Genomic DNA, 18138 nt, shown 5'->3' with positions numbered 1-18138 from the left:
AGACGTAAAGAGTGCCCCCTTGAACTCTGTGAGGACCTCAGGGTGAATAACTCTACACCGAGTTCCCTATATGAACCACTGATGTATTTATACATGTTGATCATATCCCCCCTTAATCTCCTCTTCTCAAGAGAGAATAAATTCAGTACCTTGATCAAAGAAAAAAAAGAAACTCTTTCCCTCAGAAGAAAGAAGATGTACATTTTCCTAAGGAAACTAGCATAAAAAAATGAGACATGCTGGGAGTAAGAGAGTTTATGCCCGACTGTCCTTACAGCTTTGTTTATCTGTGTTGAATCTCCTAAAGGTGGCTGTATAACCCTATGTACTCATCCTAATAAACTAATGTACGATTAGGTAAAACAAAAAACAATACCACTGTCAAAATGTGTCCTGCCAGAAGGCTCTGTTGCTCAGGTTGTCCATAAAAATTGTCAAAATAAGCTCCACCTGAACCTGTGGGTAACAGCGCTACCTGTTCACTCCACAAGACCGATGTACGAAAAGTGTTGGGTGTTAGCTTCTGGTTTGACATCACTTTCAGCACTGGAAATAGAGGGCGCCATCTTTAAAGAGGAAAAATTATCGTCTTCTAAAGTTCACATTGCTGGTGAACTTGTAAGTGTGTTTATTTTGTATTTTCAACAAACAGTACTTTTACTGTTAGGGGTCCCTTTCCTTCTTTATTGTTGAATACAAAGTATTTTTTCAACCTAAGCTGGGACAGCCATTGTAAACTTGGAGAACAGTGGGACAGAGCCTTTGGAGTACATAGAAACCACAAAACCCAGGATATAACAACACGGGCTGTTTTTGACTATCTTGTTCATGCAAGAAGTCAAAACCTTCTGGTGAGTGCAGTGTGTTATCTTTGCAAATTAGTTTTCTGGAGAGAACACATTGTGGAGCACTATTCTGTCTTTGTGGTCCGTGTTGTGTGTGAGGAGTTGGACTGTCACTTTTCATTGGACACTATCTGCATTGGACTTTATTAATGCACTGTAATTTTTGATTTTGATGGTTTATGATATTGCACATGATATATAAATAAATAATCTGATAGTTTGTTTAGGTAGCGCTATTACCCACACATTCAGGTTGGGTTTATCTTGAAGATTCACAATTGTTTTTACACAGCGTAACAGCAACAACCTGTTTTTTTGCTTGTTTTTTCAGAGTTTGGTTTTTTGCTTTCTTAAGCATCATAGGTAAACACATTCATAGCATGGGTACATTTCTTTAAACATGTCTATAAAAATTTTACCATTCTGTAATGCCATATACAGATGTAAAACAGCCCCCAAACATGCAATTTAAGCATGGACCCTCTCCCTACTGTACAGATTGTTTTTTGTTTACTTTTTAGGGTATAGCACATGTCCTTCATGGCAGCACCTAGATTCACGTGGCATTTTGGAATGTATTTTGTCTAACCACACTAAACATGGACAGCATTTACTAACAGGATTCTCCCCCATAGACTTTAAAGGAATTTGCAAAATGTGAAACAGGAATTGTCAAACCCTTGGATATTCGCTCATTCTTACTTGTAAATAAAAAAAATAGAAGGGGCAGAGGCTGAAGGGGATTTGCTCCGAAGAGCTTGATACATAATTTAGAGAAAACCGGATATCAAAATAGATTCACTATAGTCTATAACCACATCCTAGCATTTCCAGCACTCTTTGCATATAATTGGTAATCAATGAGGCACAGAATAGCAAAACCCTGCAGGGGTTCTATTCCTTCCCCATACCTACTTGAAAATGATCATGAATAAGTACATTTGGCATGATATACACTTTAGCTGTAACATGCAACTCTATCAAACCTGGATCTTTCGTACATTTATTTGGTCCTTTTCAGGGACTACCCTAAACTCAAGCTTCTTTCTAGATTTAACCTTTCCTTAATCCTCCCTTCCAGCACCCTCCAGCTCAAACACAGCCTTAACACTCATATTTTCAAACAAGGATATAATCTACCCTAATATGTGAGATCATCATACATACATACTTTGTACAGTATCAAAAAAAATGTATGACGCTAAAAAAAAATCAATGATAATAATTGGTAAATATATAGAGTATGACAGCATTTATTTCTACAAAGTCTTGACATTATATTTAATTTCAGCTAGTGTGATTATCTGGAATCTACTATACTGAGTTGTGAAATACCAGCATAAAGCTAAAATCAGGACTGCCTGCTCTGTAACCTGTCTGAACGTGTGAGAAAGGGCCCAAAAAGTGGGCAGTAGAGCTTATTGCAATTCAACATGTAGCTAGGCAAATGATACCTTCATAGGGACCTAATAGATAAGCACCAATTTCCATAATTGCCCCTATTTTCTGTTTACATCTGAACCATAGTACACTTGTGCTCTGCTTTTGTCACTCCATTAACCTAATTTTCCATACCTTGGGTTGTCACTGTCAGAGCTGCGCATCAAAGCACTCTGGACCAATCCTGTGAGGCTGGCAATCTGTTTCTCCATGGCCTCCATCCTCTCTCTGCAGCCAGACACAAGGATAACCTTAATTACTACAAACAACATGGACAGCACTGTAGAAAAATTAATTTTCAAAAATTGTCCTTACAGTCACTATATCAGTTACATGGACACACACAATATTTTTTTATTTTTATTTTGGGCAATCACAGATGCAACTATATGACCATGGCTGTGGAGAATATATTAACAGTACGGGATTAATTTACAAAAGGATGTTAGCAGCACTAATTGAAGCTTGGTGAAAGCTTGCAAGGTTATTTGTCCCAGAGTTTAGTGAGTGGGGTGAAGCTCTGCTGACTTCCATCATCCAATCATGTGCAAGCAAATCTTTTTTTTATAACAAAAAACAAAGTAAAAACAAGCCACAGATATCAGAATAAGTCCAGGTAATTAAATGTACAAATGATTTAGCAGAAAAAAATCTTAATATTAGTTGGTTATAGATTTATATTATGGAGAGTTCTGAAGTATACACATTAAACCATTAAAATAGTAACTTTACAAGTGAAAACAAAGACAGATCAGATCAAAAGCGATAATAGACATTCAAACTGTTGCTGAGACTTTATAGGGACTACCCGCATGCCCCCAGCCCTTCAACAGTGTATAATACTTGTGGCAAAAAACAAGAAATGGGCAAGAATGTACACCATAATAACATACTATTCATCAGCCTGTGTTGGTAATACAGCGTAAGGGTAGATCAGGGAGAGGTAGTGATTGATGGTAGCATACTAAAAGAGGACAGGTTCCAAGGAACTCATATTATATTAATCAATTCCATAGTACCTTCTGGCTGTCACTGTGAGACACCAAGTCTTTCTAATCTCTGCAATGGTGGTGAAGAGCTGCGATTGGGAAGGAATCTCAGCAGCCTTCCAATATTGGTGAATGAGTGTCCTGTCTGCTGCTATGTATAGTGAGTTTCTTGGCGAGCTTAGGGATACAAAACAGGCAATCCCAGGAGAAAGTTAGGAGGAGCTAAGGGCAGAGAGTTATCTAGCCCAAAATGGTTGAACTTGAGTACACTGCCAAAACACATGGAACAGTGTGCCTTTGTCCATTCCACATCTCCAGCAAGCCTCTTACATCATTGGATTATAAGTATGTAGATGTAGTTTCTGCACAGTTTTATACCATAACATAAGGACCCTATAAATGTTTTCTTTATATACTACACATAGGGATGATTTAGAGGCTGCACCCCAAATATTGTCCCAAAGTGGTAAAGGAATAGAATGTTGGAGGACGAGTTTCCATGTTTTCAAGTATGAATGATAGTCTCCTGTTAGAGGGGCGTCATCAAAAATGATTTTTTATATCAGTGAAATTAGGTGTGTTTGAGATGGACCTTGGACACAGACACATTGGACATTTTGTAGGGCAATCTAGGATTAGGGAGGGTTGTAGAGCAAAGCAAAAGTGCCGAAATTGGAGGTACGAATAGAAAGAAAGTCTGCAATACATTTCCTTTGTGTCTGCAGATACTCAAAAGGGGTCATGGATTCACAAGATTTTTTAATTGGAATATATCTGCTTTGGAACCAAGGTAGCATCTGAACATAGGTCAAATTATCTGGTATATCAGGATTGAACAGCACATTGTTTAAGACTGAGCAAGGTAACAAAGGCTTATATTTTTGTTTGCAAGTTTTGTGTTTTTTTTTATTTTCCTTGCACTTAATTGGGTATGCTTTGGAAATTAAAACTTTACCACAGTCACTAAGCTCTGGGGCAAATTTCCTTGCAAAGTGCAACTTCCCACATAAAGTCAAGGCCTTTTTGTCTTTAGTAAATCAACCCCTATATATTAAATTTGGTGAAAGTTTTACACTTCCATCAGGGGAGTGTGATGTTAGACTTGTGGAAACAGGAAAATGTTATATTTACAGTCAATGTACTTCCACAGAGACTGCATGTCTATTTTTAAAAACTGTGCATGCATGGGCAAAGGCATCTGCCAGAAAAATCAGCTTGTTAGGCTGGTAAAAAGGTAAAGGCATGTGCACCATGTGTATTTCAACTTCATAAACTGTGCATTGATCATGTAGTGTCATGGTGCCATGTGTTGCTTTGTACAGACAATCTATAGAGTATAGTAAATTTTCACATTCCTATATCTGCAATTTTTGTTTGTGTAGCAACATGAAGCATGTGACAAGGCACTGCACAGGGTAATGTATGACCCCTGCTGTAGTCCTGTAGTCTAAGAAATGACACTTCATGTGAAGAAACTACATACCCCACAATCCCTGGGTCTGTAAGCCTAGTGTTGGTGCGGGTGAGAGCTAATTAGATATGACAGCCACAAACAGGCTGAGCGTTCACAGACACACAAAAAGCTTTACATGCAGTTGGAAGATTTGTTTTATTATATTAAAACTCCCAAATTTCTGATGTGAAACAGAGTGGATGGCAACAAATACATACACTGGACGCTGTGACACAAAACAGGAAGTTGTCTTGTCCCTTTAGGGATTAGGGACAGGCTAGCTGGGAACACCATGAACATAAGGGAATCGATCAGCCATGACACTACAAACTTCAGCCACAACATGTGAGCCCATCAAGGTAAGGCAAACAATTAACACAGCTACACTAGTTCCTTGTTAAAACTACAATAAAAAAAGAGTGTATAAAGTCTTTACTGCCAATAGGTATCAATCAGAATGATTTCTCTGGGGATAAATATGAAGACTACCATTGCTAAACTTCTTTAATCACTTCAGCCCCAGCTATGTAGCAGTACATTGCAGTATTCTGAGTGGTTATACTGGAATGATGCCTGTAGCTACAGGCATCATTTCAGAATTGTTGTTTTTAGTCTGCGATGGACTGTTTTTCTAAAAGCAATCCTAGTAGCTAATTAGCCGCTGGATCGCTTTTAGAGGTGGGGAAAGGGATTTCCCCCTCCTGCCACCTTCCTGGGCTCTCCTGTCCCACTGGGGAGCCCAGGAATGCAGCCAGCAATACCACTGGTTGACCATAGAAACCGGAAGTGACAAGTATTTAGGCACTTCCAGTTTTGCCAGGTGTAAACAAGCCATTACTGGCTTGGGAAAGCATCAGATCAAACAGATCTTGGCTTGATCCGATGCTTTTAAGGGGAGAGGAGAGATCTGAGGTCTAATAAACCCCACATCGCTCAGTAAAGAGTACATGTCACTGCCCATGCAATGATGTTGTTCATCCCTTGTGATAGCATTAAAGTTTATTTTAAAAAAATTAAAGAGACAGTTTAAAAATATTTTTTTAAAATAAAATACATAAACAGCGATCACGCCACACATGTGAGGTATCAATAATTCTAGCACCAGACCTCCTGTGTAACTCTAAACTGGTAACCTGTAAAAGCTTTTAAAATGTCACCTATGGATAATTAAATTTATGTAGTTTGTCACAATTTTAAAGTGTGACGTTTGGTATCTATTTACTGGGCGTAACAATCTTTTATATTTTACCAAAACATGGGTATTATACTGTGTTTGTGTGCAATACAATTCATTAAAGTGTATTTTACCCAGAAATTTGCATTTGAAAAGCCACATGACATAAAAAATTGCAACACCCACCATTTAATTCTCTAGGGTCTTTGGGGATTCTAAGTAATTTTTTAGCTAAAAAATGCAGATTTTTACAAGTATGTGAGAAGTGTCAGAAAAGGCCTCGTCTTAAAGTGGTTAAAAATGTTAGTTGTTTGGCTGCCAGCATGATCCTCAGAAATTCAATACTAACCTAAAACAGTAAGCAGATAAGGATTCTTAACTTTACGTGGTAATATTTGTAGGACAAGGTCAACAAAGGCAATCCATATATTTGTCTCATACAGGTTCCTTTTCATTTTCTAACCTGCATACTATATGTTATCATATCAGTGTGAAATGTTTAGACAAAGATTATTTATAACAATTATTTACCTCCTTCTGCTCCTTTGTATAGCCAATAATTAGGAAAATTCACTGGTTATAAAGCTATTTATGAAGATATGTTTAATAAATTATACTACAACTATTGTATTACTAATACTACCAGTGATTACATTGAAAGGGGTATCTCACCGTGTTTCTGACTCCTTAGCAGGCACTGGAGAGCTGAACCCAGACAAGGGCCGTTCTGGTCCAGAGAAAATTTCGTTGGTGCCAGAGGAAGAGCTTGGGTTTCTCTGTTTTCCAACAGGGCTGTCCATAAAAACAGAAGAGGAGGAATCTTTGCGAAAGGTCTGGCGTACAGGGGAGTTGCGGCTGGATGGCCCTGAGTATGGACTGTGAGGGCCCTGACTCTGCTGGACATCCACCATTCTTCCATCTGTTACTTTTTGAGGGGAGGATGGTGGAATACGGAAACCCATTCCAGGACCATATGTGTCTCCATATATCTGAGAGTTGGGTTTATACATTCCTTCTTCTAGATCACTTTGCAGAGCGGCTGCAGAGTAAGTGCTGAGAGAGCGAACTGAACCTCTCTTGTACAGGCCACCAGGGTATGAAAAAGGGTCCCCCAAACCAGCCAGGGACTGAGTAGAGGTAATGCTAAGTCTACCCTCATGGACCATTCCATAGGGATCTGAATAGAGACCTTCATTCTTTACAAGCACCACATTCTTGTTGGAGAGATCTTCATCAGGTTTGACATCCCTTCTTTCTAGGATAGCACTAGGACTAGGGGAGACTCCTTGGGCCGGAGGAAGACCAGACATCCGGTCCCCATGGTGAACAGGGCTTCCAGCATAAGAAGGCGGACGCCCGCCACTGTAAGACATGCGGGAACGTGCTGGGGAGGAGGACTGGAGAACAGGTGGAGGAGAACCAGAAGCCAAATGGGGAGCAGGAGACATGTTGTTCAAACGTCGAGTTGGGGATGAGTCTCTGGAGCTGTACATCATCTCACGCTGTAAAAAAAAAAGCAGTTAAAAAAATGATCAGGCAGAAACAGGGCACTGATTATGTAACAACATAGTACGGTAGTTTCATGCACAAGACAGATGAAAAGTTGACATAGCGATAGCTACATCTTAGACTTATATCTTAATCCCTCATTGTTGGATGTGGATTAGCCTGGCCATGGCAAAGGGTAAGTGGTGTTCAAGTGAGCCCCAGCTCTGGAAAACTCTATCCCCTTAGTAACAGGTTTTATTTTCCACTTGTAAACAGCTGCACACAAAATTTTTGTAAGAGTGTAGTAAAGTCTAGTGTCGCAAACAATGCTTCCTTGCCTGGTATTAGCAGACATACTGTATTTTATGCTGATTAAGAAGAGCAGTAGATACAGTAGATACAGTAGTTTTCAATAAACTTGAAAAATAACTTTCAAGCATGACTGCCATGAAAACTCACATGGAGACGCAAAGCAAAGGTTGTTTAACTTAAGCATGACGTCAACCATTTTCATCTCTTGCACAGAAGAGGTAGAATCACCCCAAGCTACTCAGACAGAAGCCTGGAAAGACTCACAAGTACTCTCAAATAAAAGTTTCTGCTTCATATTTCAGATGTTGGAAGACCAAGAGGACAGGGAACATAACTAGCATGTTGGGGCATTACTGGAGGCAACAGATATGCAGGTCTCTGAGACGCCATCTAAGCATTATCCAAAATGCTGTGTTAGAAAGGTCTGTTCTGATCTACCTACCCATTGATACCTACCCTACAAATGAAAGATAATTGACAGAATAATTCAAAAAGATTTCTCAGCCTCCTCCTACTTGATCAATGGGTTGTTCTCTTTCAGTGCACATCTTGCTCAGTTGTCAATAAAAAGGTTCATTATTTTACATACGGCAAGAGCTGACAAAAGCCTGATCCTAAAATAATGGAGAATATGGTCCTTTCCTCCCATGTTTAGGCATGGGTGAAACATCTGGACTCTCTGGTTTGTTTCAATAATTCGGATGGCTACCCACCACCAATATCTATGGAACCATGAATCAGCCTAATAGTTCTTACCTACAGTATATCTTCTGTTTGTCCTACAAATGTAGACCAGACAACATTCAAAGATGACTTGCTGCCAATATCAGAATGGTGCTGTACTACCTTCCCTACAACTTCCCTTTTTGTCTTTGTCTAATCCAGTCTTTTTCAACCAGGGTGCACAGGCAAAATGCCTAATAATTTCCCAAAAGTTGTATACAGGCCAGCAGATAGATAAAATCTGCCTTTTAGTTAAACAAAGACACAGGTTTTCATTGCACGCCAGTACAACCTTCTAGCTGCCAGCTTCCTAACAACCAATGATGCCATCAGTTGATATGGAGGATGTTGCTCGTCTGCACAGCATCCTTATTTGACCCTCCCCTGCCCCTCTGTCAGTAATGGGGTCACATTAGCTGAGTGATAGGAAAACTGAAGAAGAGATACATTGGAATACTATTCAGTCTCTATGTGCAAACGTGTATTTGCTTTAGAAGAATAAATCCCTTCTAACATTGGGTGTCCTATGTGTGGGTTTTTGATGTGTTAAGTAAAACTATTAGAATTGTTTTTTACATTTTAGAAAGGGGTGTCTTGAGATTGTCCAGAATTTTAAAGGGTGCCTCAAGATTGTTCATAACTTTAAAGGGTGCCTTGACTGAAAAAAGGTTGAGAAACACTGGTGTAGTCCATCGCTGGCCACTTTCATGCTGTTGCTCACTGACAATGTAGCATTAGTTACATTGTTAGTGAGAAATGCTTGACAAAATGTCAACTTTGTAAAGGAAAATGTCTGTTACTTATCCACGTTTAATATCCTGAAATCAAAACTTTATTACAAAAAACCCTCATTTTACATTTTGCTTCTCTTATTCTATAGTGGGCATGTTTTTAAAGGTGGATTTTAAGACTGAGAAATTGTATACACTGAATTCAGTTTGGTTTGTCTGCTACAAAAGCTAATGCCATTTGAACCACATTCACAAGCCGAGACCTGCAGTCTGTGAAAAGGCAGTGTGTTTATGTGGCTTGAGCCGCCAAGTGCTGAGTGCAGGCAGCCCTTTCAAGTCTATGGGGGTGCAGCAACTGCATGGACACAGCTGCTTGCCCCAACCTCACAGGTATCTGGGTGCAGGTGAGCATCCCGAAACACACAGTCCCTTTTGTATTTAGACAATCTCTGTTTACCTCAAAGTTCAGATTTAAAAATGGTCTTGGCAACAGTATTTAACCAATCACAATTAAATCAAATAGCATCTGGAAAAACAATGCAGACTGGAATACTGTGTGAGTGTACAGCACAAATCTATACAGTCTTATGGTACACAAAATGTGAATGCAGGCTGCATACTGCCTGCCAGCTGTTTTTTTTTACAATATCAAAAAACAGTAATCTGTAATATACTGTATATGGAATAGATATTTTCTAAAGTGACTTATGTGTGTTTGTGCGAATCTGAGTAAGTAATATTACTAAGGGTTTTCTTAAATGTACTGTACATGTCAGTATACAATGTGGAGGAGAAATAAAATCAAAATTACTATAGTACAAAGGGACATAACATACAATACGACGACAAATACACAATGATTAACTTAAAGTGATCAAACTGACCTGGATAAAACACAAGACATATATACAAAGACAGATCCACTCAAAAACATACACACATGTATGCATTCACAGGTTTTCACTCCTTAATCTCTTGCTGACCACATACATATATATATTGCAGTAGCAGGGAGTGTGGGCCCTAATAAACACGTTACACATGCCTGTCCATGGCAGCTGTATGATGCTTGGGGTAAAGAGCTAGTATTAGCTAACTGATCTGCTGGAAAGAGTTTGGAGGGCAGGGAGCACTGTTTGGCAAAGGCGGACAACAGCCCGATGGAAGGCTTTGTCTACGGCAGCTTGAGGCTGATGTACGAGAGGCTATCAGAAGACCCTGACTTCAGGAGCGATCTGGAGTGGTGTTTGGAGGAAATCATGGATTAGAGACAGGGTGCTGAATATCTTGGAAGTGCTCCTGGCACAGGAAAAATTGAAGGTTCTAGCCTGTCAGGGATCGCGGCGTCCTGTCGGCCGGCGCATGCGCGCTGGCAACGGCTCACGCCGGGATACAAGCACTAGGTCCCGGCGAGCCGCGGATGACAGGACGCTGCGCATGCGCAGTGGGAGCTGGGGGTGCGCCTCGGGCGGCCAATGACAGCCCGGGGGCGCGTCCTGGGCGGCCAATGACATTGCAGGGCGCGATATTTAAAGATGCCCTGCACTGTCACTGATTGCCGCAGGGTCTTCTGAGTTCCTGTATCCTGTACCTGTGTTTTTGATCCTGATTGACCCTGACTACTCTACTCTCTCCCGCATTTTGACCCGGATTGTCCTGACTACTCTACTCTCTCCCATCCTGACCCCGGCTTGTTAAACCTATCTACGGACTGACTTCTTCTGCTGACCCTGCGAGTGACCTGACGATTCTCCGCCTGCCGATTCTGTACCACGCCTCTCCCACGGGACCACTGCTCGCAATCTATCCTGCTGGGCCCTGCCGTCCTCCTCACATCTGGCTCTTCCGGTACCAATACATCCCCAGAGGTTCCCCCTGCCACTGGTGGGCCTGCTCAGAGGTCGTGACCTGGTCCTGGTCTGTTTCAAGTCCATCCCCACCATCAGGGGCCCTGGTGAAAGCACAGACCGGGACTTAGACTCCACGCTTTGGGTAGGTCTGTCAAGTGGGCAGCCAGCAGCACCATCTGGCGGATCATAACATAGCCTTTCAGGAATGGGAACTGGAGATTGCCTACAGATGGCTGCTAGATTCTGCTCAGCAGCTCCCTTTGCCTGGGACTACTGGAAAGTACCAGCCAACAACTCTGAAATCCCAGTTGAAGCATCGGCAATGGGGCAGAGTAAAGGTGTGCTTTGCCCACCTCCATCTGCAGATATGGAAGCAGAACTCCTATGGCAGCTGAAGCAAGGGCTGACTCATCCTGATAAACCTGTTTCTTCAGAGGGCAAGCATGAATGGAGGAATGCGTTTGTCCAGCAGTGCAACTGGGATCATGGAAATGAAGCAACTGGCTCAGCACCCCAGTGGCAGTATGATGGCCCAGGAACAGAGGAAGCCATCTCCCCTTCCCAGAAAGGGTCTATGCCCCTGGAAGACAGTGCCAGGGAGATGTCTCCACAGCTGAATGGGTCTTCAGGAGACTGAGCAGACGGCTCAACTCCTCTGTGGTAGTTCAGGGGCCAGGGAGAGGGGGAAGCCATCCTCCATCCACAATGAAAAGCCAAGGTGCAGGAAGAGGAGGAAGCCGACTTCCCAAGCAGAAGATCCTCCGTCCAGGGGAGGAGGAGGTTGTCCTTTTCTCCCAGTGACAGATCGAGGAATTGTTGAGGATGTAGGGTTCCCCAACTGAAGCCCTGGCAACAGGGCAGTGTACCACTGGCCTCTTCTAGTACCTACCGTGTCTGCACAGCTCCAGAGAATTGGAATAGTCAGCCCCTCTCCCCAGCAGCATACCAAGCCCCAAAATGGTTAAGACCTCTCAGCTGAAGCGCTGGCAGCCAGACAGAGGGTTCACAACCTCTGCCCCACACCTATTGATGACAACTCTTCCCTGCGGCCAAGAATGGAGATCATGTGGACTATGTGGGTTTACTCTTCCTAATGCATGTCTAGATCAGTTGGTCTGGGACCTGGTTAGTTTGCCTTTGGGGGGAGGAATGTGACAGACCCAACCAGGACAGGGGCTTTTGGAGGGGACTGCAGGCTAGCCTCTTGCCTACTGACTATGGGCCTTGGCATTTGAGGGGGCTCTATTTGGTAGGTGTGTGCCTGGGGGATGTTTGGATTAGTTTTCCTTCAGATTCAAGTCCATGGCTACCCGAAACGGATAGACTCTGAGAACAGGAGGACCTGGATACAGATTTGGGGCCTCTGTGTTTTCCAGCATTGACTGCTTCAACCCCCTCCTAGACTCAGACTCAAACCACAAGATTAAAATCAGCTCAAACAACCTCATGCTGAGGTCTCCTGCTGTTATGGGTAATCTGTTTATTAAGGTGTGAAGTGTCTTTCTTCCATTGTGTGCCTCCTAGGTGTGAATTCCCAATGTTAACTGAGTAACCTATTGTTTCTGTCTGTTTGCTAATCCACCTGATTAGTCTGGTGTCAATTTTACCTCATTACCTAACCATTGTTGGATGTTTCCCCCAATATGTAATATTTGTTTTATTGTTCATGTAGTGACTGCCCCAATTTTTGAAGTGTATACAAACCTGTATTTCTGTTCAATAAAGTTATTCCTTTGGTTTTTACCTCAACATCTTGTCTGTGTATGATGCTTGTGGTAAAGGGCTGGAATAAGCTATTGGTCAACTGGAAGGGTTTGGAGGGCAGGAAGCACTGTTTGGCAGAGGCACCCAGACCAGGTGCAAGGTGGTCTATCACAGACTGCTGTATTTTACATAGTCCTAACCAAAGTGTTCATTGTCCCAACAGTTGATGGTTTCTGTCCCCAACTGTTTTACGTAGTTACACAGTTATTCATGTTGAAAAAAGACACAAGTCCATTTAGTTCAACCAATAGAAAAAACAAACAGAAAACCTCTATACACACAATCATATACCCATAGTAGATACAGAAGAAGGAAAAAAAAATAAAACAAAGCATGATCCAATTTGTTCCAGCAGGAGAAAAAAAATCCCTTCCTAATCCCCAGGAGGCAATCAGATATTCCCTGGATCTGCTATCCCTGGTGGTGTTACCTATAAATGTTAATATCAACTTATATAATGTGAGTTTTGGAAAGCATGCATGCAGCTCTTTTTTAAAACAATCTACTGAGTCGGTCAGAACTAGTCCTTGAGGAAGTCTATTCCACATTTTCACAGCTCTTACTGTGAAGCCTTTCCATAATTGTAGGTTACATCTCATTTCTTCCAGATGTAAAGAGTTCCATTGTCTTCTGTAATAACCTGAAATTGAATACATGGTGATCATATCCGCCCATAATCACTTCTTCTCAAGAGGAGAATAAATTCAGTTCAGCTAATCTTTCCTCATAGCTGAGCTCCTCCATGCCTCTGTTGGTTGCCCTTCTCTGCATTTTCTACAGTTATCCTTTTTCTGATCTTTTTCTGGTGCCCAAAACTGAACTGCATATTCCATATGGAGAGCCTATCCATTTAGAAATTGAATTTTCTAAGCCTGTAGACTTTGACCTACACATTATCCATTTGTGGGGAACTGTGTCAAACACTTCGGCAAAATTCAAGTACACTATATCCACAGCAACTTCTTTGTCTAAGTTTTTTGCTTATAAAAAGAAATCAGACTTGTTTGACAAATTTGGTCTTTTGTAAATTCTGTATATTGCAAAAACGCTTCTATGTGGTCTTTTTTTAAACTCTCAAGTATCTTCCTGACTATATACATTATATTGCAGTTAGTTGGTAAATAATTTGATCTCTTTTTAAATATAAGCATCACATTGGCTTGCACCAATCCAGAGGTACCACGCCAATCATTAAAAAATCTCTAAAAAGTAAAAACAATGGCTTTGAAAAACAAGCTGTTAAAGTCAGTGACCAGGAGAGTCTGATGAGGCCCACATCCACCTGAGCCAGTTTAGTGCTATGAGTATCACTGGAATGCCTGCCATCTCGAACCTGCAGAGCAGACAAGGAAAGAGCTTCAGAGGGGTAAAGGTGTAGATTAGTTTGGACTGATCCAAGTAACCAGAATATGTAATGCCATGGCCAGAGGATTCCTAGGCACAGATACAAATATGCTTAGTTTGCTGGCGAACCTGAAAGCCAGGAAGTCCATGTCCAACATTCCCCATCTGAGACGGTTATCTTGAAACAGCTCCTGGTGAACAAATTCTCTCAAGTCCAGATTTTGTCAACCAAGGAAACCTGTTTATCAAGTTTTCACCCTTATAATGTGCACATAAGATAGGGCTGCAACGCAAAGTTTTTTATTATCTTTACTGCCGTTTACGCAGATATATAGTTATCTGTGGCTAACACTAGCAAGAAACTGAAGCATGAGGATTATTACACTGGATGGCCTAATGAACAATTAAGAACTGCAGTCAGTGAAGGATAGAGACACCTAACCAGCACGTTTGTTTCAAGTCAGTGACTCACTAATGAAAACTATTCAGCAATGGTAGCCCCCCTATTTTTACCCTATAAACAAACTCAGATTTTATTGCTGTAGTGCTACATAAATATACTGTATTTACAGAATTTTTAGGCTTCATGTTTTCTAGCTCCAGGTTTGCTCTGGAGTCTAAGAAAACCCTCAGCTACAGCTCCACAAACCCCAGCTGCAGCCACAGAAAACAACTGTTCAATCTCAAAAATAATTAAATAATAAACAAAATCATTTGGAGCAGCTCTACCTAAATTCAAGTGCCAAAAATACAAACAAAAACACACCTTTTTTATAGCTTTATAAAATATATACATTTGCATAGTTACTTTGGCAGCAGTCTGGGAATAATAGTAAAGGATTCTTCTAGGACTATTTCGCACTTTCTGTACTGCTTTGTTGTTATTTCAGAATTCTTGATTTCCCTACAGGTTTACATTTTTAAGCATAATTGTTTTGTGTAAGATAAACTTGCTTGTTAAAGGGCCGCTTGAACTATAGTGAAAGGTAGCTAGCAATGGCTGATGGAAGCACTGCATGTGTACAGAGACTTCCTAACCTTAACTGACAACAATGATGGTAAAGGAGGGGGTGTTAATGATTATCCTAGCCTAAAGAGTTGGAATCCTAGTTGAAATAGAACTGAACTCAAAAAGTAAATATTTAATATGAAAAGTAAAAGCTTGTGAGCTGCTATGTGAAAGGTAATTAATACTAAGTGGTAGTTGTGAATCGCCTGCACCTAACACATACTCATACTAGTGTGCCAACAATAATTTTTAACAAAAATGTGCCGCGCTTCACTAAGAATGCTCAAAATAAATAATATATAATGGGTACAACCAGGTGCTGATATAGATATCTGGTGACAAAAAAAGGAAAAATATATGTGTGAGCCAATATCAATTTTCAAAACCAATGTGCATATACAAGTTGTGAACAAAAGACGAAATACCAAAAATAATCCATATCCGTATCAAAAGATATAATAAATTAAAATTATATAAAAAAGTCCATAAATATGTGCTTCTTCAATTTTAAAATAAAATATCCCGTACTTTTTAATTGATTTCTTGTGTGAAAAAAACTTATTAATTGTGCTCCCCCACCAGATGTACTCTCACCTTACGTATATGACCAAACCAGTAGGTGAGGTCATATTATGCTTGTGTCCCTTTAAATGAGTCAAAGTGGATGGGATGGTATCCTGCTGTTTGGGGTCCTTCTCCTGCTCAAACGATAGGTTCCCCTTCCACGGTGGTTAATATAGAGAAATAATCAAATCATAGTGTATTATCCTTTTAAAACCGTTTTATTAATAAAGTAATGCACTCACATGTACTCTGTATAAAAAATGCTTTGTGCCCAAAATGCATCCTCCGGATTTTTTTCAATGTTGAATATCCTAAAGTGTCCAGCTGGTGACAGTATGGAACCCTCGAGTGTCGTGACCTCAAAGCCCCTCCCCAGAAGCACAGGATATTTTATTTTAAAATTGAAGAAGCACATATTTATGGACTTTTTAATATAATTTTCATTTATTATATCTTTTGATATGGATGTGGTCATTATTTTTGGTATTTCTTCATTTGTTTACAACTTGTATATGCACATTGGTTTTGAAAATTGATATTGGTTCACGCATATATTTTTCCTTTTTTTGTCACCTGATATCTATATCAGCACCTGGTTGTACCCATTACATATTATTTATTTTGAGCATTCTTAGTGAAGCATGGCACATTTTTGTTAAATAAATATTCAATATGTTATTAAAAAAATTCAGAAATGTTAATTGTGCCTAAGCAGCACCCTGGAAAATGTACCTTTTCTCCCGAAAAATAGCAGTACACTTCCTTTTATATGAAGGTACCTAGGAACTCCTGCATGTATACCTATATAGTTGTATATCTGCAGTATGATATTAACCAGTTCATGACAGACCTATAGCAAATTTACTGCTACAGGGCGGCAGCTCTGTGAAAAATCATGTATATATACGTGATTCTGCAGTTCCTAGTTGAGAAAGCACGCCCCGGCGCACCGCTTCTGCTGTGATTAGTCACAGCAGAAGCCGCACAGCGTGTGCTGGACAATGGATGACAACCAGCACATGTTGATCAGTGAGGAGAGAGACAGAACACAGCCTATGTAAACAAGGCAAAGCTGGGTCCTGTCAACACTAATGTGCTGGATTTTATTCCCTGCAAAGCATCTAGTACATCCTCTAGTAAAAACACATGAAAGTAAACACATATTATTGGTTAGACACACAATTAACCCTTTAATCGCCCTAGATGTTTAACGCCTTCCCAGTCAGTGTCATTAGTACAGTGGCTGTATATTTTTAGCACTGATCACTGTATTAGTGTCACTGGTTCCTACAAAGTGTTAGAGTCAGATTGTCCATCACAATATCGCAGTCCTTGCCTAAAGTCGCTGATCATTGCCATTACTAGTATAAAAAATAAATAAAAATTCCAGTATATACTGTAATCTACCATAGTTTGTAGATGCTATAACTTCCACAAACCAATCAATATAAGCTTGGGATTTTTTAACAAATATATTTAACAGAATACATATTGGCATAAATTTATGAAGAAATTAGATTTTTAAACATTTTTATTGGATATGTTGTATAGCAGAAAGTAAAAAAAATATTTTTTTTTTCAAAATTGTTGGTCTTTTTTTGTTTATAGCGCAAAAAATAAAAACCCAGTGGTGATTAAATACCACCAAAAGAAAACTCTGTGGGAAAAAAACATGACATAAATTTAACTTATACACAGTGTTGCATGACCGTGCAATTGTCAGTTAAAGTAATGTAGTGCCGTATAGCAAACAAAATGGCCTGCTCATGAAGGGGGGTAAACCTCCCGAAGGTCAAGTGATTAAAGAAATGCTGGCTCTGATTGCTAGTCTCTTGAGATTTGGTGACATTACTAATGTGCAGCTTAGTGTTCTCTTTGTTAGAGTCTCTGACATGAGGAAACAAAGTCCTGCTCTTATTAAGATGAACACCTTCACAACGATACACAGTGCACAAAAAGGCATTGTAGGTCAGTAATGGGGTAAGATCAGCTTCAGGGAAACCACAGGCAATACTGGTGACTAGTCCTCTGTCTTTTCCCTGCCTTTTTTGGGCTCAGCTTCCAGAATTCAGCTCCTCTTTAACCAGTTCCCAACTGCGTTATAGCCAAAGGATGACAACAGCGCGGTTGTCTGGTTCTGGGACGACATGATGATCAGTGCCCAGCAGTGCCGCCCACCTGTGCCCAGCAGTGCCACCCACTTGTACCCATCAGTGCTGCACACCTGTACCCATCAGTGCCACCCACCTGTGCCAATCAGTGCCACCCACCTGTGCCTTGCAGTGCCACCCACCTGTGCCTATCAGTGCCACCCACCTGTGCACAGCAGTGCCACCCATCAGTGCTGCCCATCAGTGCCGCCCATCAGTGCCATTCGTCAGTGCTGCCTATCAGTGCAGCATCATCAGTGTCAGCTCATCAGTGCTGCCTATCAATGCCTCCTATCAGTGCC

At 40.7% G+C, this 18138-nt stretch overlaps 1 protein-coding gene across 15 annotated transcripts in view; it reads right to left on the bottom strand.

The window, feature by feature from the left end:
• Positions 1 to 18138, bottom strand: part of SRCIN1 (SRC kinase signaling inhibitor 1) — a 712759-nt gene that overhangs the window by 153796 nt on the left and 540825 nt on the right. For all 15 annotated transcript variants that reach the window (XM_089690024.1, XM_089690017.1, XM_089690015.1 and 12 more), the window contains 2 exons: positions 6574 to 7403; positions 2421 to 2513 (listed from right to left, as the gene is read on the bottom strand). In XM_089690024.1, the coding sequence (XP_089546150.1) occupies positions 2421 to 2513; positions 6574 to 7403 (923 nt within the window). The remainder of the gene's footprint in view (positions 1 to 2420; positions 2514 to 6573; positions 7404 to 18138) is intronic.

This window comes from Staurois parvus, unplaced genomic scaffold (genome assembly GCF_062004578.1).
Source record: "Staurois parvus isolate SC_StPar_1 unplaced genomic scaffold, SC_StPar_1.0 ptg000511l, whole genome shotgun sequence".
NCBI classification, from domain to species: Eukaryota; Metazoa; Chordata; class Amphibia; order Anura; family Ranidae; genus Staurois; species Staurois parvus.
This window is presented reverse-complemented; position numbering and strand designations above follow the sequence as displayed.